General features: G+C 42.2%; 1 protein-coding gene across 1 annotated transcript; it reads right to left on the reverse strand.

Moving 5' to 3' along the window:
- Positions 1-2885: 2885 nt before the first annotated feature.
- LOC137503319 (hemolymph lipopolysaccharide-binding protein-like) lies at positions 2886-26953 on the reverse strand. Its single transcript, XM_068230870.1, has 6 exons — positions 26858-26953; positions 22600-22725; positions 20508-20643; positions 17910-18101; positions 13448-13672; positions 2886-3031 (listed from the first exon to the last, which is right to left on the reverse strand). The coding sequence occupies exons 1-6, from the start codon at positions 26951-26953 to the stop codon at positions 2886-2888; spliced, it is 921 nt and encodes a 306-aa protein (XP_068086971.1).
- Between the last annotated feature and the right edge of the window lie 232 nt (positions 26954-27185).

A 27185-nucleotide genomic window follows, 5' to 3' on the forward strand; every position in this document is an offset into this window, starting at 1 on the left:
ACGACAAGACCAACAGTTCTAACTTCGTTTTAGGTAGAAAAGTAGAATTATTTCATCTTTTTCATCATTGAACAGCGCCAGCCCTCACTTTGGGAGTCCTGCAGATTTCAGTGACGCAAGCAAATGATTAGGCAATTTGCTGAATTTAGGTTGTGCTACTTTTGACTTGAAACCTTAAGTACGTCTTCTTGGATCCCCCGTAGTTACACTGGAGAACTTTCCAGTTGCGTTCCTTCTCTAGCTCTTCAATGTAACGCAAACTCAGATAACATCACCATAGCAAATGGATCGTGACCATTTGCGATAACAAAGACAGCCGAAGTGCCGAAACACTGCCTACCTCATGGGAAAACTGGCCGTAATTTTCCAAACGCCAAGTGATTGCAGGTCTGTTGAAAACCACGCTGGTTTTCTTACAATGGGAATTGCGACTGCGGCAGAACAAACAAGTGTTTCCTCCTCCGGCATCTCTCGCAATTAGTCAGATGACCGAACATATAGCAATTACACCTACGGCCTAAAGCCCATTTATGGATTCGAGATGGCCGGTATAGTATGTGTCTTCCCTGACGGCACATACTTCATCATCGCAAGTGTGGGCAGAACTCCCGCGTATCGTCGGAGTACACAATTCACCTACTCATCTCCATCTCCCGTCACTTTCGGCAGGTATGTTCAGTTTTGGCCATAAAGCGCGAGGTTGTGGCACACCATCTCAGGCGCCCTTCATGGAGATGGACTTGAGGAGTGCAGCAAAGCGTCTCCTGGGCCGTACAAAATCCATAACCATTTGAGTGACTGATCAACAGCATATGGCGTAAGGGCACTGGGATTCCAATTCCCAAGCCAGGTAAAGGTTATGCCCAACAAATGGCCTCTGAAAGCTGCCTGTAGGGATGGATAATGGAAGACTTTTGCGGGCCTTCGATGAGCGAGGTTTCTTGACCTGTGTGACGGTCTGCCGTGGATCACAATTCAGGAGGCTGCTCCTCGGCAGTAGCACTTAGTCGCCGTGTTTTATTTTTACCTGGGAATGTCTTAGAACGGTACCTGGTGGTATTTTCACCATAAAACAGAGGGGATTGCGGGGACTCCATGTCCCTCATGCGTTTTCCGGTTCGTGTATTACGTTCAAAATCATGGAGATCTTTACTGAGTGCCGCTCTCTACGCAGTCGTTCCATCGCTGTGCGTAGACTGTCAGCTCTACATTTGAGCTCCAGAATGATGACGGTCCCTGAGTAAACTGTCGAACGAGTCGAGAGACAGTAGAGAAAACCACAGTTGCACACTTCTATCAACAATGGCGTGAAACCTCAATGCCCACTACATATGCCAGATGGCCTTGTATTTTATAAAAGAAGGTAACCCATTACATGTCTCATAACTTTGTTGTTTTTAAGGAAAAGCTGAACATTACGTGTCTGATGACCTTACTGATTTTCAGGGAAGGTAGAACATTATGTGTCTGGTGACCATGTTGTTTTTAAAGGTTGGTAAAACATTACATTTCTGATGGAAAATGTTGTTTTTAAGGGAAGGAAGAACACTACATGTCTCATAACTTTGTCGTTTTTAAGGGAAGGCTGAAAATTACGTGTCTGGTGCCTTGTTGTTTTAAAGGAAGGAAGAACACTATGTGTGTGATGACCTTGTTGTTTTTAAGGGACATAGATAATTGCATGCCTGAAGACATTGTTGTATTTAAGGGATGGCAGAACTTTAGATGTACCATGACCTTGTTGTTTCTAACATAATATAGAACATCACATGTCTGATGATCTTGTTGTTTTTAGGGAAGGTAGAACATTACATGCCTGATGGCCTTTTTGTTTTTAAGTGAAGGTAGAACATTACATGTCTGATGACCTTGTTGTTTCTAACGGAATATAGAACATGACATGTCTGATGACCTTGTTGTTATAAGGGAAGGTATAATATTAGATGTCTCATGACTATGCTTTTTGAGGTGAAAGTACAGCATTATATGTCTGGTGACCTTGTTATTTTTAAAGGAAGGTAGAACATTACATGTCTGATGACCTTGCTGTTATAAGGGAAGGTATAATATTAGATGTCTCATGACTATGTTTTTTTGGGGGAAAGTACAGCATTATATGTCTGGTGACCTTGTTATTTTTAAAGGAAGGCAGAACATTACATGTCTGGTGACCTTGCTGTTTCTGAGTCAAGGTAGAACATTACATGTCTGGTGATCTTGTTGTTTTTGAGGTAAGGTAGAACATTAGATGCCTGATGACTTCGTTACTTTTGAGGGAAGGTAGAACATTACATACCTGCTGACCTTGTTGTTTCTGCTGGAATGTAGAACATAGATTTCTGATGACCTTGCTGTTTTTAAAGGAAAGTAGAACATTATATGTCTGGTGACCCTGTTGTTTCTGAGGGAAGGTAGAACATTAGATGTCTGATGACCTTCTTACTTTTGGGGGAAGGAAGAACATTACATGTCTGACGACCTTGTTGTTATAAGGGAAGGTATAATATTAGATGTCTCATGACTTTCTTGTTTTGAGGGAAAGTACAGCATTATATGTCTGGTGACCTTGTTGTTTCTGAGGGAAGGTAGAATATTACATATCTGGTGACGTTCTTTTTGGGGCAATGTAGAACATTAGATGTCTGATGACCTTGTTGTTTTTAAAGGAAGGTAGAACATGATATATCTGGTGACCCTGATATTTTAAAGAAGGTAGAATATTAGATGTCTGATTACCTTGTTTTAGGGAAGGTATAACATTACACGTCTGATTACCTCGTTGTTATGTAAAGATTCCCTGTGGTTAGTGTTCAAACAGGAGAAAGAACGTCACGATTTATTTACAAGTATCATTTTTATATATCAACACTGTACATGAGATCTGTTCACAGCGGGATCTCGCAGATGAAGGACCGGCGTTCTGCACAATCGGTGTTCCACAACAGACCTTCCTTTTTAGCAAATGTGCACTTCCTACCAGCTCTGTTATCCGGTTCACCAGGCTCCCACCAACTGCTGAGAGCAGGCTCACCTGAAACACAGGACACAAGTGTCGTACAGTAGATCCATAACACTTTATCTTTCTTCAGATTATCCCAGTTATTTCCGAGGTCTCTGGAACACCCCAGGCTCATTTTGGTTTTCACCTCAGATTTACGGCCAGATGGACTTCCTGAAAACACGCGCATTTCTGTATGAAAATATCAACCCAGTATAGAGCGGGATTCGAACCTCAGCCTTCAGGACCCCCAGTGGATTTGGGAGTTAGAAGAGCATCCACGTTATCCCCTGTTTGTCGTAAGAGGACACTAAAAGGTCAACCACTGGATCTCAATTGAGACCGTGGTTTGACGACCACGGTTCCTCTAGCTGAGCCTGGCATTTTCCCCACTAAATTCTTGTCAGGCTCCTCTCTCTTATCTTTCTTGTGCAACCTCTCTGGGTCAACACTTGTTCTAGTCCGACACCGACGGCCTTGGGAGTCTTTCATAATCACGGCCGTCGTGGGGCTTCTCTATCTTTCCGGTACCTTCAATTTTTAGAAGTGCCGGACCGCTTCTGATTGGTGTTAATAGAGGATGGTCTCCCAGTGATATTCCTATTAAAACAATATTCTCTGATGTTCTACTTGACTGCACTGTTAAGCCACCAGTAATCTTATTCTAAAAATAATTTCTATTGATGGCAACAACTTACCACGTGAGTGGTTCGTCAGACTGGTATTACATATTGCTATCATGAAGTCAACCAGGTCCGTGTAAATGAGATCGGAATATGTTCACAGATCCACGAATTGGAGCGATGTCAATTTTATCTACGCCTTTAACAGACAGCTGAATCACTTTGTGGAAATTTATAAAGAAGTCTTGGATGTCATCTCGTGCTCCAGTTATCAATCCGATAACTATGATGTTACGAAGCTGGTACTTCATGTCGATACGCCGTGTGCTGCCAGTTGTACTCTATTACGTGCATTTCCACATTCTGTTCCGCTCTTCTGTATTGAATTGTATTCCCTATCATTACGCACCGCGGTATTTCTATTCTGATTTTATGTACTTATTCTTACAATTCTATTAATAAATAGTCTGTCCCTTATAAGACACAGTCATCGCTTTCGGTATATTTTCAACATTTTCAAGTTTCGTAATTCTTATCCGTGTGTTTTGAGGTTGCGACAACATTGTTGTTTTATTTTCCCGATAAGTACGACCCCGTGGCTAGGGACCATAGAATACATCTATGGTATTCCCTGCCAATCGTAAGAGGATAACAAAATGCGCCCAAGGAGCTCGTCATTTTGGAGCGCGACGTAGTGACCGTGGGGAAGTTAGCTGAGTCCTGGCATTACTTCCACATAATTTTGTCAGGCTCCTCACTTTCATCTATCCTTGGTTAACTCTCGTTCTTGTCCGACCACGGCGATATTACATTTTCGATACCTGAGGAGACTTTCATCTCCCCCTTCCCTTTCTTTAGCCGACACCTTCATCTCTCGAAGTGTCGACCCTTTTCATTCTTTTGCTCCATTAGTGGATGGCTGCCCAATTTTAGTTCCTCATGAAATACAAATACCACCATACCACCAACAAACATTGAAAATAGTAATAAGTAACAAACGTCATAAAATATTGACCGAGCTGCCTCAGAGGCGATGAAGTCTTGTCGCCATAACGTACCACAGTGGTTCGAGTGATTGAATAGGCCAGAGAAGAAGTTGAAGTACATGCTGATGCTCCTCAAACCAAGATCAAATCCACTATGCCTGGAGCACTGTCGTCTGAAGAAGTTGTGGCACTGCCTTGTTATACATCAGTTGACCTAAAATGTCCACTTAGTAAGAATCGCGCCGTGCTGTCAGAAACTCACAACATTATAAACGACTAGTGCTGTACGACAAGTAATTGGAAATGAGAACCACACATGTTAATGTATTTATGAAACAAAAGACAGATAGTCGTTACCCCTGGAAGTACTGAACGCTGAAAGGCATAACAGTCCATAATGATAATGTATGTATGTATGTTAATAGTCTTTAATACATACTATGGAGATAACATGGTCTGCATAGTGCAAATGATCCATTCACTGAGAGATAGTATTTAACTCTTAACAGTTCGAGATCTTGAAATGTGTAACTGGTGCCAATGATTCCCGTTTCCTCAGAAACTTTGTGTAATTCAACAGAAGTGCCGTTGTAGCTATGTACATCATCACACGAGGCAATCACTTCGTAGAAATGAGCGTCTGTATAGACGATATAACAGTCTATAAATGTGGAAACATTCTCATTATTTCAATATCATCCTGAATGACAAACAAAATAGGGATTTAATACATGAAAGATCTGGCCAAGGTATCCTCACAGCCACCGATCTCTAGCACTTGGCGTGCTGGTAGCACCTGGATATCGTAACGTGCCATGCTGTGTTCCACTGAGTAACATCAGAGATAAACAAGACTCCTTCATGCGATGGTTTTCTAGGAGGTTCCTTCCCATCTGTAATTTTTCTACTTTCATTGAGCACGCCCACTGACTAAACTATGCCCATCCCGATCTGTCACCCGCAGTGCACATTTTATAACAGACACAAACATATCTAAAGTCAATACAAACCAGTGAACCACCCAAAAGCCAGCCAAAGTGAAGCGATGAGAATCATAATTGCGATGAACGAAATACACAAAGGCACAGTGCAAATATCACCCCCAGTGGAGTGATAGTGTCAGACTGTACTTGTTGGGAATACAGTGATGCGAAACGTGCAAGTCGCAGACTCAAAGAGAAACGGAAATTGTAGTAGCTGCAATAAGGAAGCTGAAAAGGGAGCACAGTGAGATTCACAACAAATTCGAGCACTTCCTTTTATTATAACTGAGAAGAAACGGGAAGGAGATGGCTTCAAATATCACAAAAATATGAAAATTCAAGCGCACCAGGAAGTAGAAACTGCTTCGGGAGTCGATGATGTGAAGGTGAAGAGAGCAAGTACATATGTATCGATTAGTTAACCTGAGGTCAAGTGAAGACACCGCGGCTCACGGCTAGACGTCACCTGTTCAGAAGAAAACATTTCCGGGATCAAATCACAGAGACTATTAGAACAGCGAAGTTGGCTTTGGTCGTCTAACTATCGACGATGTCACTACTTGGTATGAGGTTCAGCAGGTTCCGTAGTCGTTAGCAAGGATATGGATGACATTGCCACACAACTTTCATTCTATGTCTCTGAAGTGTTAGCATCTCAATTTGTAAATTACTGTTCACGTGCGAGTAGAGAGAGACACCATTGAGTTCTTGGCGATTACGACGAAGTTAGGAAATCTACGTATCTATTATACTTTGACGACGAGACATGTGGGCACTTTTAATTAATTAATTAATAAGAGCATACAAATGCACATAGGGAAGTGTGGGTGTTTATTCTCTGGTATAATGTAGTAGTGTTCTCTTGCGATTCTTGCAACAGGAGGAGTATTATTTGTCACACAAACTACACGAAGAGGCCTTGTTGGGTTCATGGTATTTCGTATTCTTGCTTATTCTGTGGTGGTATCCACGTATCGCCAGGCTTGTCAGTGCAGAACGCACGTCGTGGTTTCCTTTTGTCCATCCTCTGTCAATCATGGCGTCAGTAGAGTAGAAATTCTCTTCTACATTCGTCCGCTTGTCTCGTCGGAGGGTCAATAATTATTTTCTTGGCTGGTTGATGGCATCTCAAGTCATCATTGAAGGAGGTTCATACGCAAGCCTTGAGGGCGCTTTTTTGCAATTCCGAGGGCTCATTTTAGGAAGCGCGCTTTTATTTTTTTCTATTGTCTCTAGAAATTCCTAGATCAGTTCCAAGTCGTACGTGATAATTGGTACTATTTTAGCGCTGAACAGAGTCATAGCTGTGTTCTTCAGATCGCTCTTTCCCTGATGTGGATCCTGTATGACGTTCCTGATGTCTCTAGAGTTAGTCCTAAGTATATGTTCCTAGTAATATCTTGTCTTCGGTCGGTAACCTGCCCCTCTTCGAAAAGCCTCATGTATACTTTTTCCTGGTTTATGACGAATTTGTTGTTTTCAGCTCAAATGTTCAGTTTGTTTAAGGCTTCTCTAAGGTCATTTTCGGTCTGCGAACCTAGGACCATGTCATGAGGATACATATAGAGCGACACCGATTTCATATTTTCAATGGATTTTCTGCGTCAGATGTGGCAATGTTAAACAGGAGGGGACTAACTGGGTCACCTGGAATTACTCAATTTGTTTGAAGGATTTCTTTTGATATACTTATCCCGTCGTTTATCGCTACATTGCTTTGTGATAGGAGTTTCCTATGAGTTTTACAATTGCCTTGTCTTCTGTCATGGGGTCCATACTGTTCCTGTCCAACATGTCGAATGTGAAGACTGTACAGTATTTGCCTTTGGGGTGTCTTAAGCCGCCCAGATGTCTTCTTGTAGACATGTTATAGCCTGTGAAGGTGATCGTTTCTTTCTTAATCTGAACTGATACTCTTATATTTTATGGTCAGTGAAGTTCGTTAGTCTTTCTGATATTATAATCTAGAGCAATCGCTCAGTATGAGATTCAGTTGTTGCCTTGTCCTTTCCTTTATATAATGTCTTTACTCACGATTTCCTCCAGTCCTCGGAGATTTTCCGCTTTGTAGACATTTGCTGAACAGTAAGATCCATATATTTACAAGGTCTGATTGCGATGGTCTGAAGATGTGATTACATTATTTAGATCAATAATTTGAAAATCTCAAGTACAAAACACACCAAGTAGTTTTTCAACGGAGGTTTATGAACACTGGAGGAGCATCGTTTCAAAACGTATTATGTTCACGATAATGTTTCCCAGCCTGTATTTATCCCGCTCTTTTGTTGCTTGTTCCCGCTATTTTTATATCGTACTTTACAGTGTGGTATTGCTTGCAAGCCCGTTCACTTTCGATCACCATGGAGGGCTACTTACCCGCAGGTGAGTGTTTCCGCGGACCTGAAAGTGAAAAAGTGATTCTTTCTGAATATTTTCCGTACGCAGTTCAACATTGGTTTTGGGACACCATCCACGGAAGTTCGAAATTACTGCGCTCGAATGCTGTTTCAGATTAAAAAAGATAGTGATAAAAAGAATCGTTTGCTAGCTGATATGGGAGCAGATAAAATTCGCTCACAGGCTTTTCACAAACTTATGAGAGAACGACCTGCTAACACAACGTTCTTCTGCTTTGATGTGCAACAGGTTCAACCGCTTCCTAAATTATCAATTGGCGAAGCGTTCTATTCGCTCCAAATATCATTTTGCGCACGGTGTGTTAGCGATATCAGTATTCAGAATCCGAAATTTTGTGTATGGAATAAGACTGAGGCTGAAAGAGGGCAAAACGAGGTGTCATCAGCTGTTACTTCGTTTTTAGATGAGGTACATTTCGATAAATCGATCACCTGTATCAGGCTCTTCGCAGACGGATGTGGAGGCCAAAACAAGAACGCATATTATCCATGCTCTAGTTTATGGCTACAAACCAAAGCACCCGCTAACAATTCCATGATTGTTGTCATCTTTCCTGTCATATAGCATTCCTTTTTAGACGCAGACAAGGTTTTTCGTGTTGTAGAAAAGTTTCTTCGTAAGTGCTCTGACATCGTTACTCTCGAGGAATACCCAGAGATGTAAAACATCGAGGAAAAGAATGGTTAGAAGGGACTACAAGATCCTCGCCAAGCATTTTAACAAGACGGTGATTCTGAAGAAAAGCGACAATAGTGGTCAGTACCACGTTACGTAAAGATGGAACCGACATACAGGTTTGATGACCCTTCTGAAACGAGGCATAAGGCCGGGCCAGGTACATGAACCGCCCGTAATCGATAAACCGAGAGCTAAAAACTGGACGTCGAGAACCTGCTGGAAACCAGATTTGAAGACAACTGGAAGGAGTTCGACAGTTTACAATTTTCTGTTTCAACGTCAGATACTGGTAGACCGACTGTAAACATCCAATGTACTGTACATGATGCGCTGTAGCTAACAATAACAATCTGAACGTTTCAAATCGTATTATCTGAATAAAAGGTTGAATCAAAACGTATTTTGTTCAGCGAATTGGTTCAAAACGTATTAAGTGAAATTCTATAATTGGAATGACGCCTTCATGTATTGGGAAATGATTCCAATCATGACTGATTCGGGAACATAACCTCAATACCCAGATTTTGCTGTTTAGAATGTTGACATGTCTTCTTTGGTTACGAAGTAAAACGTTTTTTTAACTTCCTGTAAAATTATAATCTGTGTACTTAATACGATGCTCCTCACTCGGTCTGTGTCCACTGTGAGATGCATTCGGTACTTCTAAAAATCTGGTTTCCGTTTTGTCCTAACAAGAAAGTTCTCAGCTCACACAATAGAGAACACCTCTTCCCACGTCAGGAAGGCCATCCGGCTGTGTATCTCAGGAGGATGTGATGACCAGACAAGTGCTGTTTTATCACCAACGGAATTGATCATCGTCTATGAGTGCAAACGGTAAGAACAAGGCCACACATTCTACCAATCAGAAATGAGAAAGTCTGCGACAAAACACGGGGCTGCGTTTCTGCACTTGAGACTGAGATAAATCAATATCTTGGAGGAATATGAAGTTCTGGCTCTGATGTAAATGAGACCTGGTAATCTGGCAATCTAAAAAGTTGTAGCTTGCTGCCTGTTAGAACTCTTAAAGTCTGTGAGGGATCCTCCAACATTTTCACGTGTCAAAGTAAAGACATTCCCGCTCTGGCTCTGCTCAGTAATATCAATCAAGGTGATAACGGTGGTACGCGTATCCTTCTAGCTAATTCACGGCGATATATATCCTGAAACAGAGACAGCATTTACGTACGGTCGTCATCGTTCAAAACCGTTTGTTATATACAAAAATACTGTGTTCGAGACCATCTGAACGAGTAGCGAAAAGTACATTTTAGTAGTGAAAATTGAAATATGGATATTGTAAGCATGCTTCTGGGCCCTGCCTCACGAATTACTTCAAGTGATTCGCAGAAAATAAGGAAATGTTTAGTAAGAAATCGGTAAAACACGACGTCAGCTATAAATAGAGATCGGAGTAGCTGACAGCTGCTGATGATTGGTAGTGTGTGTGAAAAGAAAGGTTATAAAGAGAATAATGAAATATTACGACAGGCAGTACATTTAAACAGGAAGCGACACATTCTTATTCACTCGGGCTGTTTGTCTACGAGCTTTACCTGTAATACTTATCGTCGCACATGTGGGTCCTCTTCTCGCCATGAGTGTCTTGGTGATCAAGAAACACCTTGTACCTACTAGTTGGTAGTAACAATTCTCACAACGGTAACTCCATGACGAGGATTTCTTATTAATTAGGATGTGCATCATTAAATGCAATTCACTTCCCCTACGCGATGCAGGAGCATTCGCACCCGTTTCCCACCTGATCGACCGTCTCATGGTGAGAAACTTTTCGAAGGCGTTTTTGACGGCTGCTTCGTTGTTGAACCTGTTTCGTGTCCAACATGAGCCCAGGGTACTGTTGTCGTGTGAGTGACTGCAGTCACGTCCGAATACTTGAACTATGGGCAACGACTGAGGGGACGAGTAAGTGCTACTGAGAGTCGGGAGTGGTATTGAGCACCTCGGACATATTCTGAGTCATGCCCCTCCTTGAGTCGGGAGTAGTATTGGGCACCTGGGACATATTCTGAGTCATGGCCCTCCTTGAGTCGAGTGTAGTATTGGGCACCTGGGACATGTTCTGAATCATGGCCCTCCTTTAGTCGGGTGTAGTATTGGGCACCTCGGACATATTCTGAGTCATGGCCCTCCTTGAGTCGGGAGTAGTATTGGGCACCTCGGACATATTCTGAGTCATGGCCCTCCTTGAGCCGGGAGTAGTATTGGGCGCCTCGGACATATTCTGAGTCATGGACCTCCTTGAGTCGGGAGTAGTATTGGGCGCCTCGGACATATTCTGAGTCATGGCCCTCCTTGTGCTCAAGAGGCGAGGACTATAGAATCAACCGTAGGTCACTAACCTGTCAAAGGAGAGACTTTCACTTGGATTATGTGTAAGTAGATTAGCAGCCTGTCTCACAAAATTACCGAGCTGAGAATATTTTAAGCAAGCCTCCGGGAGTGAAGGATTTCCAATTCGTTTTGACAGTGCAGGATTCTTTGGAAGCAAAGAGGTGACAGAAAAGGTATTCGATATTAATCTATCGACCCACAGTAATGGGGAAAAATAACAAGTAAAGTAGAAATGGGCGAGTTAGGAAGAGTTAGGAAATAATGATATTTCGGTAAGCGGAGATTATGAGGAAGGGATAGGAGAAAATCAAATGCTTTTAACAAGTGTTGAAAAGGGATGGGCGGTGTGTGGGGTACAGAGGGAAAAAGGGAAAAAATAATGTTCTGACTTAATCTGGTGAACTCCTAGCACGGTACAGGTGGAAGGAATAGAAGAGGAAATATTCATCTTGACGTCGCGAACAACCAAGCTGACAGAGTAATAAGATGAGCCTGGAAAGTTAGTAAAGGTCCTTCTGATTTGACTAAAGCAGTAATTGCACCTATTTGTAAGCAAGAGGACTGCTATAACCATCAGGGTACTTAAACGACACTGATGATGGTGATTCCTTCGTGCACCAGGCAAGGTATTCACTAGTATTTTTGGAGGGAGAAACCAATAAATGTCTTATACTCTGTTGGATGAGACCAGTGTGGTTTCAGACCTCAGAGGGGTTTTCATGGTCAGGTCTTCAGTATTCGTCACATAAGTAAAAAGTGCTATGATATGAATAGCAAGTTGTGTTTATGTTTCGTAGATCTAGAGAAGGTATATGACAGAGTACTTCAGGGAAGGATGTCAGCCACACTGGGAGGATATAGGATTAAGCCTACATTATTGGGAGCAATAACACTCACTTATGTTGGCATTGAAAGTTGAAGGTAGAACGAGTTCTTGATTCAAGGTACTTACAGGGGTGGGATATGGCTGTAATCTTCAATGTTGTTGTTCGTAGTTTACAAGGATCATCTACTGGAAGGTAGGTGCAGTGAGTCCGACATTAATATTGGCATTACCAAGAATAAAGGGGCTCCCTGGCCGAGGCGATAAAGGCGTACTCGGTTCACCCGGAAGGACTTGGGTTCGAATTCCCGTCAGAAAGCCTTAAATTTTAGGAAATTAGATTTCCACTTCCGGAGGTGCTTATGGCCCTGAGGTTCACTCATCCTACACCAAAAATGAGTACCAGGTTAATTCTTGGGGGCAAAGGCGGCCGGGCGTAGAGCTAACAACTCTACCCCATCAAGTGCCGAGGTTACGAATAGTGGAAGCCTTTACCTTCCACCACTCCCAGGGCCTTCGTGGCCTGTACGGAGATGTCTTTGCTTTTTTTTTATTACCAAGACTAAAGTCATGTCAGTGGGGAAGAAAGTTCCGAGAACTGAATGTCAGGTCGGAGATACAAAACTGGAACTTCTGCCAGGAAGCAAAGTGCAGCAAAATTAATGCAGTGAGCTCTTGTATGGAACGGTCTGTTTTCAGGATATCTCGTCCATACGTTAGTTGTATTATACATTGCAATAGCGAGAATGAAGTCTAGAAACACCGGGTGGTAACAATGACAGGAAGGTACCCAGAATGAGAAGATAAATGCTAAGTGATGCATAAGCTCCATTGATGAAGCGGTACTCCGGTGTTGGGGTCGCGTGAGGTGAATGGAGGATGATGGGTTACCTGCGAGAATAACGGAGTCAGCCATCGAGGGTAAGAGCAGTAGAGGAGATCAAGACTCAGTTTCTAATTATTTAAAGACAAGAGGTGTGGAACCAAACGAGGGAACAGCAGTCTATAATGATGATGTCCCTACCACGACCCCAGCGTGTCCAACTCTCAAGTTGACGTCCGTGATAAACCTGCACTCCTTGATGCAGCACATAGCCTACTCCTGTCAAAGAACACCGAGAGGTCTGCTCAAGGATTAACGTCTTCCTCCTACAGATGAATGTCCTCATACCCTCACTTTACGACTCTTTCCCTTCATTTAGACATAAGTAATATTATTCACTTTATGTTCCAGTAACTACATTCGTATGGTTTGGGAGACGCCAACGTGCCGGAATTTTATCCATCAGGGTTTATTTTATGTTTCAGTAAATCTACGGACATGAGACTGACATACCACCGAACTGAGCGAGGATCGAACCTGCCAAGTTGGGCTCAGAACTCCAGCGGCCTACAGCTTGGGCTATTGAGGGCAGGACTTCTTCATTCCTCCCCTGATTATAGGCAATACGGTGTGGTCGTCAGCCAGTGATATCACTAACTATAGCTAAATGTCGGCTTCTGTTGTTTAATATGACAAATGTCTTCCGTCCGACATTCGGTAATTCATGAGGAGAAGAGAGCTAGAGAGAACTCACCTTTCACAGACACCCAACGATCTTCACCTTCGGGCTTGTAAACTCCCATCCAGGTGTCGTAGCGCACACTCTCGTACATTGTAGGGACCACCTCGCTTCTCTCCCGTTCACTCTCGAATACCATGAGATCGCCTCCGTCTCTCTTGCACTGCTCCCTGGCGTCACTCCAACTCCTTGATTCACTGTACGTCTTATAACAGTTCAAACCTTCAAACAGTCGGTAACCTGTGGGCAGATAGAACATCACATTTAAATAGTTCACACTTTCAGATTTTTGAGCATCCTACGAGTGAAAATGACGATCCTCCTTTACTTCTCGTACTCTTCGATGCATGACATGGTCAGGAGACACCTTAGCGTACAGAAGAGGACATAATGAACCGAAGTGAAGGACGTGAGGTACGATAGCGGAAAAGGACAGGGTGAAACGCGGTGCCGACATGCAGCCTACTTCGCTCATAAAGCAGCAAGCGATTTGCTCAAGCCTCAACTTCGCCCTCACTCTAAATGAGCAATGTGGTGAGGTTCGGAATGAATCCAAGATTTTGCAATCTACCAGCACCTCTCCCACCCGGCTGGCCAACAATGTGATGGTGAAAATTGTTTCGACCAACGGGACGCCTTAAGCATCTTGCCCAGCAGGCGGACCAGTGCTTCTGTCTACGTGATAAACTGATTTGTGCAGCTCATTTCCGGAGCTGGTCCGTTCGGAGTATTTTCAAGATGATTTAGCTCTCTTCGTATTCCGGAGATGTGAAAAATGAATAATCAACAACATCACTGTCGTATTTTCTGTACTTGATCATGGATACTTAAATATGTGTGGCGCGTCTGAAAGTGCCCAGTTTTCAGCTGAGTAACTTGGACTGGAAATTGGACATATTAGATTCTTTATGTTGCCGGATATTCCTAACGATTTCCATAACGTTTTATTCTACCGGCTACCATGTGACTTGAAACCAATGATTCCTACACCCGCCTGCTCTAATTGTATGATGATATGAATTAGAATGTTTTCAATTATATCAACAGGGGTGAAGTTCAGTCCAGCATGCATTGCCTTGGGCTGGATCCAGCTGTACAGACAAGGAATGAACGTGAAACCAGGCCATGATATGCCAACTGATCTTCATTTTTCTGAGATAAATGCTTCCTAATAAGAAAACCTTCACTTGTAATGATTCACAGTTAAACATACTTCCTTCTGTAACCTTTAGCTCGTGTAATATCAACGTCCATGCTCCTTCTTCCACTCAAACATTGCACTATGGCAGCAGTAGCACGATCATTTAAGGCCCTTCACTCAAATGAGATGCAAAGTGGCGGTAAGTCGTGATGATTAAGCGGTGCCGAAAACCATTGGGAGATTTTGTTTTAAAAGAAGAGAATCCAAGGCAATGCATTCCATTCTTGACTTTCAGTTGATATTTCTTTAACATTGTATAGAATATAATTATTTCCTATTCTTGTTGACTTATGTTCAGATTCGGGATTTTTATAGTGACATCTGTCCGCGTGGATTGCCCCTTCTCTGGAGAGTTACGTTTCCTAACTGTCCTCGGGAGAAATTTCATCGATCTCCGTAAATTACTTTATTTTTATCAAGAAGTAATGCTAAAAATTGGTATCACACAAAAAAGCAAATTATGAGTCGGATGTGTGTCCTTTCCTCGGACAGCCTTCTCCCACTGCTCTAAATGGCTACCTGAAGATGATCGGTTATGTGTACGAAACATGCGGCACTGTCTTCAAGCGCAGTAAGACACAACGCAAGACGCACTATGTATTAATGACTTCCTCTTGAATTTAGTTGCATTTCCCCTGTTTTGTTGCCACCTCCATTTGCTCACTATTAATAACTCTGGAGCCGCCTAAATCTACATTAATCACTCATTAGAGTAGGCTTTTCTCCAACTGAAAAGTTTCTACTATGTACAGTATTTCCAATAGTTGCGAGCAATAGAACCACTAGAATGTGGTTCACATTGGATTTCTTAAAAGTGGACGACATATTACTAACTTCATCAATTGTACAACTTTCGGTTAAATTACACGAGACATTATTTTGCAATATTTTAAAAGTTAAATCTCAGCGGTTGGCAACACTGCATTTATCAGTATTTCTACCTCATTACGTCTTGAATAGTCACAAAATGCAGCTGTTTTGTGTTGGCCTGCGAGGCCCTTGTTATACATTAGTGTAGAATAAACGAGCACTTACACAAAACTGGAGCACATATGACAGTCAGTAAAACTGAGAACATCAGCACTGATCAACGGCATCCACACTTGGGAAGAACCGTCGTTCTCAGACCGAATTATAATAATATTGTGAAAGAAAACAAAGTCCAGGTCATGTCGTCTTAGAACGTCCTGAACCCGCACATATTGTGCCACTCATCGGAAAGGCATCCGCAGTTGTACCAAGTAAAGTAATGAGAGTTACCGAGCGCAAGAGATAAATGGAGAACTTCTGCTTGACCACTGTCTACCTCAAGGTCTATAAAGTGCTTCCACATGTTCTCCACGTGCCCAGGGAACCGCGAGGGAAGAATGGAATAACTGACAGAGGGATGACCTATAATTCAAACTTCAGCAAGTTTTATATATAAAAAAATTCACATGATTCACGTGTCTCTTGATTTAATATTTCAGAAATATTTCTTGATAATTATTCTTTTCATACGTAATATTGATCATCTTTATGTTTGTGTCCTTCAAATTGAAACATGGCGGGATATGCGTCACTGGTGTGTAACCATTCAGGGTTCTGTGATAGGGTGCATGTGACTTTAGGGTCTTCAAAAGGAGTAATTCTCTTTAGGGAGACATAAACAGTTATCCGCGTTAACGTTATGTTCACTGAAAAGTATGATGAAAGAGAAGTTGTAGCAATTACAAGTTTTGATCGAATCGTTCACATACGACTTAAGTCAGAAAATGATGTTCTGAGAAAAACACGATCAAAGTTTTAGAATCTCTGCCAAACGAACACGCATATATACCGGCTATTATTTTGAAGTTATATCACTAGTATAATTCTTTCCCAGGGTTAGTACGTATTTACTTTAACTCGAAATATTGTTTATTTAGTACATATGTTTAATCACAAAAGCAACCAATAAAGTAACTGTTATGGCACCTCGCCCAATTTTATAGTCTTACTCTGTCATTTTGATGAAGGCGGTGCCCTTCAGAGTTTTTCTTAATGTTAATATTATTTAGTCAGCGAATCTACCAAAAGGGCACTTTGCAACCTCCTTCAATTTTAAAGGCTCTGCCTTTGGTGTATTTATCAATGTTAAACTTCTCCTTTAATTAACTGCTATTGGCATTTTACCAGTTTTTCTCTCTCGTTATAACGAAGGCTGTGCCTCCAACTAAAATTATCAAATGTAAAATTTATGCAGCGCAGGTTTTGACAAATTGCAAGTCATTGAATTAAACTTAACCTGGCAACGTTTAATGTAAAAATATTATCCTCTGTTTGTTGTCAGACATATAAGACGACTTGCTTTCAGGTGTTGTTGTAAGGCTTTCGACGTATTTGCTATTCAGTTATTCATGTGAAAAAAATATCAATGATAAAACTTTTTTTGTAAACTAAGTGATAATTTTAAATCTGTTGTTCTCACATCCTTTCTCTCCAGTGGATCCCCCAGGGGTTTTGTTTCCTATTTCAGTCAAAAACCCCTACAAGTGGAATTCTCCATTCGAGGAACGGTTACAATCCTAATGTGTACTGTTCGCAGTTCTCAAGAGCGCCCCGAATAAGTTGAGGAGGGAGACGAGCCTTTCTCTGAGAGTCCTGCGGAGTTCAGCAAGAACTGATAAGGATGGTTGCTAAATTTTGTACGTATTGCAATTCACCTGGAAATAAAAGGTAAGTATGGATTCCTGGTAGTTTTATTGAAGTAGTTTCCAGTTGCTTTCCTGCCCAAAATCGTGAATCAATCTTAGATAATAATATTATGACTGCGTGCCGTAGGAAAGAGCCATAAACGGTAAGGTGCCTTACTAAATGTGCACATCCAGATATTTGTCGCATGCAAAACTGAGAAGCCACGGAATCACCTTGAGGGATGTCGAACCCACAACCTCTACGTGATAGTATCATCGGCTCGCGTGTGGGGCCGCTGTGCCGTACGCTGCGATATGTGGAACACTCAGCGGGTCCCGCCACCACTTCGGACCCAAGACGCTCTCATTTCTCCTCCTACAACAAGTTTATCATATTCTCTCTACTCGTGCACTCGCTCTGCAGACTGCTGCTCCAAGCAAACACCTACACAGTAACTGCAGGGTGAGTACTTTATCTGTGGAACGTGGAATACAACGATTAAGAGCTTTACTTTTCTATCTGAACAAACTAGATCCAAATCTGCAAGAAACACATGCACGTTCGTCTCTCGTACACCACTCATAGATAATCTGATTAACTTCTTGAGAGTTTATCACTCACCTGAATGAGGACAGGACCTTGGTTTCGTAGTAATAGTAGCTGTAGTAGTTGTAGTATTTGGAGTAGTAGTAGTAGACGTAGCTGGAGTTGTTATAGTAGTAGTAGCTGTAGTAGTAGTAGTTGGTGTAGTAGTACTAGCTGGTGTAGTAGTTGCAGGTGTGACTGGCTTCATATATTGAGACGTCGAAGTAACTGGAACAAAAATACGCATGAAATTTCTGATAAATAATAATCCTGAAAATCTATCGCAAACTGTGCAAATAAAATCTGTATGGAATCATTTTATGGTCTGCGACAAGGTCTACTTCAGATTATGGTTATGTTCAAAAAATCGCCTGTACCAATATTATTAAAATAGTGCGTGTGTCTCTTACTTGTAATGATTCTATTTTGTCCAGTTGAAACACTACTCATCATGATAATGCCGCTCCAGAAAGGTGTATATGGTTTGTTTTATCATTCATGAAAGTGAAGAAAGGTTAGATTCCTTACTTAGATCCTTTTGAACACAATCAGGAGTTTAAGAAGGAGGAGGTTAATTTTGATTTGATGACAAATAAAGATAAGTTGTTTACACTTTATATTATTACTATATTTTCAAAGCAGAGTCATACAGCAACGGACATGATATAATTTAGGTCTCCTACACACATGGCATTCATTCCAGAAGAAAACTCAGTTTGACAGCCAGATCTAAATTGCCTACTGATGCCACGCTTCCCACATCGCTGATTACCCAGTGAAATATTTCCGCGTCTGCATCAATTCATCCGTACCTGTACACCGCAAAGAGATGAGCCCTATACCTAGAACTTAATGTTTCTCATCTTTAACTTTTCCATGCCATAAAAATACTTCTTCCGCCGATATAGATACTCCCCCAGCTATCGATTTGATCCCATCTCTACAAAAACACTCCAGTTTTGGAAGACATCCATTACGTCACTTCTCAACCATGAAACAATTCCTTATACAATGTCTGGTAAATATGAATCTTATAACCACCATGTCCACGTACTTTCACTTCCGCTGCCTAGTCCGCCATGTATCCTTTCTAAACAACACACGCACTCCCAGTCCCCCCACATAAATACCCCTTAGTTTCATTTAAAGTCCCACTGATAATAATTTCCTCTCCATTCAACTTCATAACAGATCCCACACTATGTCGTTCGTACCAACATGGAAAACTACCACACCCTTTCCCCATCTTCTGTCTTAACGTAATTCCTCTACCTTGGTTCCCTTTCCTCTGTGCATTTTCTCTCCGAGCCTAACTATGGGGTCCTCGATGACCAGAGTCTCGACCTCACTTCATTATATCCGCTTCCCTACTAGTCTCAATAGTCTTCCCTGATGTTTGCAGACCATACCTTCTCCTCCATTTCCTCCTCTTCGTGACCCTGTTCCACCCCCTCTTCCCCACCTTTTCTCTTACCCCCACATTTCCACATTTCAGTCTCCTCCCTATTCGATATTGTTCATTTCCCCCTATATCCCTCTGTGTTTACCAGCGGTTACTCACGGATACCCTAGTGATAACTGCCCTTGACTTTATCCCTTTGCCCTCAGTTTCCTCCCCCTTAAACTATTAGCATATCTGTCTTTCAGAACACCTCCTCCCACCGCACCCTGTACATTGTTCCTGTTCTCCGTCAACAGACTAAACACTTTTTCATACTTATCCCATATCTCCCTCCCGTCACCTGCTCTTCGTTTGGGCTATGGTCGTCCAATCTCACCTCAAACTCCGTAGAGTTACGGTTAGCACAATTACTTGCAAAGCACGTGGTCTACGATTTTTCCCACTACTTTGAGAAATGTAATGTTGGCAGGACTGCAGGTAGGTAGTTAAATATGATCACCTCGATTAGGAGTGCTGCTGGAAAGAACTGCATAACCTTGGAAAAGGACACAAGTTCCCATTATTACCAAAAGCATTGTTCTGTAACACCACATTTGAAAGGCCTCTACTCTATTTCTCTACTTAGAATGACTCTAACGTTACAGACAAATACTTCGGCAAACGACGGCCTGAATTGTATATTTATGGTGAGGAGAATGTTTCATTTACAAGATGGCTTCCTTTAGCAAATATTCTTCTTCGGTAATGAACGGATAGTTTCTCCTTTCATTCGTTATGTTACTTCCTAGCCACCCAAATTCGTCCACTTCCTTTATGAGTACATTTCTTAGTCTTATATCACTTGCTTCACCTGACCTTATCTACTACATTCAACTGCCCTTGACATCCTCCAACAATGACGTTCCTCCATATCCAATACTGCCTGCTCTATATGCACATTTAACTGAAGGAGAGGCAGACCACGCACCTGCCTCGCTCGCTGACCACTGCAGTTTGTGTTACTCTTCGTTCCCTGTAATTCCAATCCTCTCAAGCATTTCAGAACGCCTAGTCCCGTAGACAATATCGAATAGGGAGAAGACTGACGCAGGCACGTTCCCTAGCTGATTGCCCCTGGACACGGAGGATATACCGCCCACAAACACTGCAGTCCTACTTCTTTGGGGTAAGGAACACCGAGTGTGAATGAGAGTTCTATGACAACGATCAGGAACTACAACTCTTGGACTTACCGTATACTGGTGGATGTACAGAAGTCACCGAAACAAGCTGCTCAACTTCACTGCTTTCACATGATCTTCTTTCTTGGTGGACATTCACGGCTAATTCCCATTGGTTCTCCGTCGATGTCAATCGCCGCGTATCAACCTGTAAAGAATATTGAACTCTTAAGACATAGAAAATTATAGCCCACATTTAGTTCACAATCCACTATAATTCCAAGGTGAGTATGAAGCACCCATTTGAAACAACCCTTCCTACTCACATTCCTGTTTCCTTCTTCGCACGTCACATGAGATGCCATTATGCCCAACTACCGTACCACACAACCACAACTGGTGCTTTACTCGGAGTTTCGCCGCACCTTATAGTGGCAATCGGAGCCGTAACTAACGGAAAACCTATAACGTACTCCCAGAGATGCTGTTTGTTCGTTATTCTTAGATATTACTAAAACATTCCAGTTTCATTTAATTCGGTACAATTGTTCGTGTGTTTTAGAACTGAATGTTTAAAGCACGGAATTTCGGTATTTCTTGACATCATTCTCGTGCTGTAAAAAGGGACAATATGTCCAAAAAGAAATTTATTTAACAAACGAGACTTCTGATGTCTCCAAGCCCGGCTTCAGTGACCATAGTTTCGAGATAAAGGAAGTGGAGTGGACGAAATCACAATCACATATCAGAGTGAATATAACGGAGAGATTCAGGGATCGGTTCGAGAATACGGTACCGTAGACGTAGATGCGTTTCCAGGCAGTGTAGCAGTAGATATGACCTGGCTGGACTTCTTCTTACGGCTCCAGGCAGTGTAGCAGTAGATATGACCTGGCTGGACTACTTCCTATGGCTCCAGGCATTGTAGCAGTAGAGATGGCCTGGCTGGACTACTTCGTACGGCTCCAGGCACTGTAGCAGTAGATATGACCTGGCTGGACTACTTCGTACGGCTCCAGGCAGTGTAGCAGTAGATATGACCTGGCTGGACTACTTCCTATGGCTCCAGGCATTGTAGCAGTAGATATGACCTGGCTGGACTACTTCCTATGGCTCCAGGTAATGTAGCAGTAAATATGACCTGGCTGGACTATTTTCTATGGCTCCAGGCATTGTAGTAGTAGAGATGGCCTGGCTGGACTACTTCGTATGGCTCCAGGCAGTGTAGCAGTAGATATGACCTGGCTGGACTACTTCGTACGGCTCCAGGCAGTGTAGCAGTAGATATGACCGGCTGGACTACTTCGTAAGGCTCTAGGCAGTGTAGCAGTAGATATGACCTGGCTGGACTACTTCGTACAGCTCCAGGCAGTGTAGCAGTAGATATGACCTGGCTGGGCTTATTCTTACTGCTCAAGGCAATATTGCACTAGATATCGATTGGCACGACTTCTTCATTAAACCCAAGACGGCGGCAGTCTCCACTTCCACGGAGCTCTTTTTTTTTCCTCAGGGTCTCCATCTGGGCCGGACAAACCTTTCAGACTTCATCGTAAATCAGGGGGGGACCTTTACGAGATATTTCCAGCCAGACTGATGTTCCTGGAATGATTTCTTAAAGGAATGGTCTAGTTTCTACTTTACTTATTTTCCATAAAACCACAACCTGTGTGTTACCGTTGTTATATTATTTAACAAGTTCAGTGCGGGATTAACATAGGCTGTTGTCACAAAGACAAACTGTGTGAAATGTCTGTGAAATATAAATTCAGTTAAGGACTAAGTTCTAGCGCCTCCTGTGACGATCTCTCGAACTAGCTGGCTGCTTGTCTTGGGGCAAGCATATTAGCAACATACAGATATTATTTTAAACACGGGATTTTTTCCCAGCAATAACAACACAATCGTGAGTAATTACGTCTGCTATGAGTTACTCCATTTTCTTAAGCCGTTAGTGCAAAGCAGGTTAGTGTTTGATGCACTATGATATCAAGGACATTTTAGATTACTTCCGCAAACTGTACTGTGGTTTGAAAGTTGGTTGAAATTTGAATGGTGCATGCAAATATTTATTATACACAGCACTAAGTTACGTGTATTAATCACATACAATATTATCCATCCAACACGGAAACACAACTTTGAATTTGATAATACACGGTACCGTTATTATCCAATGTCCACTGGCGTTCTTGTGGCCATGCACAGACAGGTCCAACTTCGAGCCCACATACGATTTACAGTGGTCTGTGCTCACCAGTGAAACTGCTAGCGTCAGGGGCAAGAGAACCTGGAACAAGTACAGAGTTCAACAGTTAACCATGACTAAAATTACAGCCTAAAGGAGGTTATGACAGAAAATATGGTACTTCAATGCAGAATACTGATTTCAGCTTCATTCGCTATCCATACTCAGTCAAACAAACACATTACCTCAGATCGTCAGCCCCGCTTGAAAACTTTGATGGTCAGTTAAGAAAACAGCCCGCAATATTTTACTGTGTAAATTAATCGTCCGCTTCCCTTTACAATTTTAAGTATCCTGACGGGATTTATTAACATGTTCCTAAGCATTTGATTATTGTGACGAGAGCTTCATGAACTTGGTTCTAAGTACATGCTAAATGATCTGACCATTCCACGGCCCTTGATACATTTTCCTCTGTCGTGGCCAATATTCCTATAACGGAGCCTTGAAAACTACAGCCCCGACTAGTCCAAGTAACGAGTGCCTTGTGCAGAGACTCACTGTAGTTAGGGACAATGGCCGGACTGTATTTTCTCTGAACGTGAACCAACAAGTTGAAATGTAGAATGAGGAGCTCGAAATCTCTGATACTTTACAACATATCACAGTCTGATGACCCGCAGGCTTGCCTTTACAAATTGGAAATACATAATTCACAAAAAGAAGCCGTAGCTTCCAAAGCACATTACCTAGGTCGGGTCTCGAATCGAGAAGTTCACTTTACATTTGGATTTAAAAAAGGTACTCAGAATCGGTAGGAGCAGTTGCTTCTAGTTTTACATTAGACGGGGCTTGAACCTCCAATTTTAGTTCACAATGATTTTACAATACGCCCGTTTTCGGGGCTGTAAAGTACGTTACACAGACCCTTAAAGCAGAAGGGATGTATTACTCACATAATTAGTTATACCTGGTTATCCTCTCTGTATTAGTGGAACCGAACAACAGAGGATGGGACCTTCATGGATTTTAGGGAAATGCGGACACACTAACTGTTACAAGCTTACTAAAATTTCTAAATCCTCCCGAGTTTCACACGCAGAATTTTCACATAATTACATTTCTGCCATATCTTGTTAATTACCTGCTCCCCCGTCTCCTCTCCCTTATTACACACGCAAGTCAGTCAGTACAAGACAACTCTATCAGCCGATGTTTCCTGAAGGATTTACTTTCATACATTTTGAGTGAATAATCAATTTGATATTATATCATTTGATGGGCTGATTGAATTGATCACAGTTTTGATAACTTCTGAATGTTTAAAAGAATAACTTACTGCCGATAGGTTACCCAACTTCAAATACCACTTCTCTCCCAGGCTGATAAAGTGCTTTTAACACCAGGGAGCAGTCAAATCGATGCTAGGGACATATTGTCACGGAAGTCAAACTACTAGAATATCTGACGGTTGAAGGTATTTCACACAGGTAGCAGCATAGTCAACTTCACGAGGCCGCAATGTCGAAGCAGTGAACGTAAATGCCGGCAATGCCTACAAGTTTTCCTGTAGGATTCCACCATACACCTCTCTAAATGTGTCATAATTGGGCATAACTACTTATTTACCTTGGAGCACCTCCCCATTTACTGTACTTCACGGTTTGCATGAAGGAGCTATACGAAATTAGCTCAGAGTTTCTATAGTATCCCCAGTTTACAAGTGACTAAGTGACAAACATATAAAGGGGATAGTTATAGGCCAGATAGCTTGACATGTGATGCACGTAAGTTAAGGAAAGCATTCCTTCTTGTTACATTGCACACAATGTTTCAAACTGCTCTGATAGAAGGAAATTTGTGTTTACGAAAAGTCATTCCACTAAGGAAGGGTTCAAGCAAGATATGGCAGATATTTGATACTCAGGAGGCCAAATGGACTGCATCGGTATTGACCTAATCAAAGTCTATTGAGAGAGCAGAACAAGGAAGAGACGGCCAAGGTGTAACTGAGTAGGTGGCAATATTTCCAGAAAGCAAACCCAATGCCTTAGAATAGGTGGAACGCTGTCGGGTTATACTATGATTAAGAGTGGATCCCGCAAGCCAATGTTATTGTTTTCTTGCATGTTAATTACTGCGTCGATGCTGTGAAAGCAGCACATGGGGATCACTGCAAGTACCTAGGTGATCTTTACAGATCTCTTCATATGGTTATGGGTGTATTTAGGAGTTGTAGTAGGAATGTACGACAGAGACGTATAAGTCACTGGCAAGACCCATTCAGCGTACGAGAGACTCACCAGATTACTTGACTCAAGAACAACATGAAAAGACCCAGATGAGAACAGCGCAATTTGCTCTGGGTGGCGTCCGACAAAGAGCAGTGTTATGTTGGAAACTTCGTGCTGGGAAGACTTGGGAGTAAGGAGACGAACATTTTCAACATTATTTTGATTAGCAATACATCACCACACTTAACTCTATACATGGAAATTGTCAGGGATAGAGATTTATGTGTTATGCCTGCATGACCTAAGCGCCATCACAGTCCTGGCTCTGTGGCCTCTTAGCACACTTTGTACACATATTCTTTGAGGAAAGAATGCTGTGGAAACAGACTGATGACGTGCAGCAGATCTTCGTGAAAGTTGTGGAGACATGTAAAAACCTTTGTCTACACCTGAACTTAAAGAAGACCCAATACATTATTGTGAGCAAGGCCCTGTGTGTCAACGGAGCTCCGATAGTGAGGATCGAGAATATCGCTGCAGCTTCGTCTTAGGATAGCGCGGAGCTGTGTGTATGGAGTAGCGTCCTGGACTATGAGGAAAGACTAGGAGCGTTTGAAATATGGGTCTACTGTATTGACCAGGATGTGTAGAAATGCGTTGGGCTGTTAAGATCATGAAGCTCCCCTACTCTGGTCATATCATGAGGCACCCTCCTCCAAATAAATATGCAAGGGAACATCGAGAGAAGAGGGGTCCTGGGAGACCCCACACGTCTTGACTGGGGAACCTGCGACTGTGGTTAAACCAACGGCAAAAGTAAGATCGCCAACGTCCGATGACGGATACGGCACTAGGACTCTGTCCAGTGTGATGCTAATTATTCCGGTAGACTGAGCGTCCAAAGAGACGGGAGGATAAACGTGAAACTGATCATTACTACATGCACAGAATAATGTACTCTTAATAACGGATTGTCCCTCTATTACTCGTGTGGAGAGACCGCACTTAACGGTATAGCTTGGTGCCTGCTGAAAGTCTTTGTTCTCCTCCGACATATCTCCTACACTGACAGTACACTCACGTTCCCTTGTTTGAACATTCATCAATCACAAATTATCCCACTCAAATTCTATGAAAATTCCATTACCCTAAAGAGATATTCCATCCTTAAATTACCAAGTTCCATGGCGAAATGGTTTGGTACAACGGGTACCGGGTTCGATTAGCTGCCGTGTCGAGATTTAAACCTTATTCGGTTAATCGGGGCCCGGGTGTTTGTCACGTCTCCTTAAGTAGGAGCCGCATGCCCAGAGACATGGAGATCGCCCATAAGACCTGCACAAGGCCTGCTCGAGTGACGTTCGCCGTTATTATTATTATTATTATTATTATTATTATTATTATTATTATTATTATTATTATTTGTCCAACACTTGTCCCGTTTAACTACGAGGTCGCGTATGAGTTGAGATGAACCTGTCGTGGCGGGTTCTTTTTTCTTTTGACCGGATATCCTCTGACGTCAAACTTATCAGAGAAGTTAATGAGATGAAATGAATTACCTGATATGATAGTAAGGAAGGAGAGGGTGAAACCCGGTGCCGGCACATAGCCTACTCGTGTCGAATAGCACCAAGGTGGCTGCTTATGACGGAACATCTCCACCCGACGGTCGAATCAAAGCCAACAGCGTCATATGTCCTCACTCCGTATGAGCACTGCGGAGACGTTTACAATTTAATCCAGGCATTGGACACGCAATCTAGTGATTAGAAATTGCATGCCACCAACATTCGTATTGTGAACATCTTATCGAGCAACAGGACTCGAACCGAATAACCGCGGTGTCACAGCCTTTATATCTCAAAGCCTCAACGATCAAGACCAAGAGGCGGGTTGTTATTATTAGTAGTAGTAGTATTAAATTTCCAATCCAAGACTGACGTCACTTCTCCCTTGACCCCTTGTTATCAGCTACAGAGAAATAAACAAACACTCACCAAGAGAAGCGACATCCTTACGAGTTCTGATAGTGGTATCTTTAGCTCTGGCTTGCTATTTATTTCATTGACTTGAGTTGTAAGGAAGTCCCGCATGCTGAAAGCAGCCAGCTTGTTGGCCGACTCGATGACCTCTAAGAACCTTTGCCGTCATGTTCCGATAACCGAGAGGAGGTTTACCACGTAAAAAACTCACTGTGCGATCCTGTAACAAAAACTACGAATAATGAGCAGATTTTAACAAAACTCTTTCATTTTGTGACTAGAAAAGTAACATTTAGTCTACATTAAGTTAATAATTAGTTTAACATTAGGTTTAATTCGATCA

This window comes from Anabrus simplex, chromosome X (assembly GCF_040414725.1).
Source record: "Anabrus simplex isolate iqAnaSimp1 chromosome X, ASM4041472v1, whole genome shotgun sequence".
Lineage (NCBI taxonomy): Eukaryota > Metazoa > Arthropoda > Insecta > Orthoptera > Tettigoniidae > Anabrus > Anabrus simplex.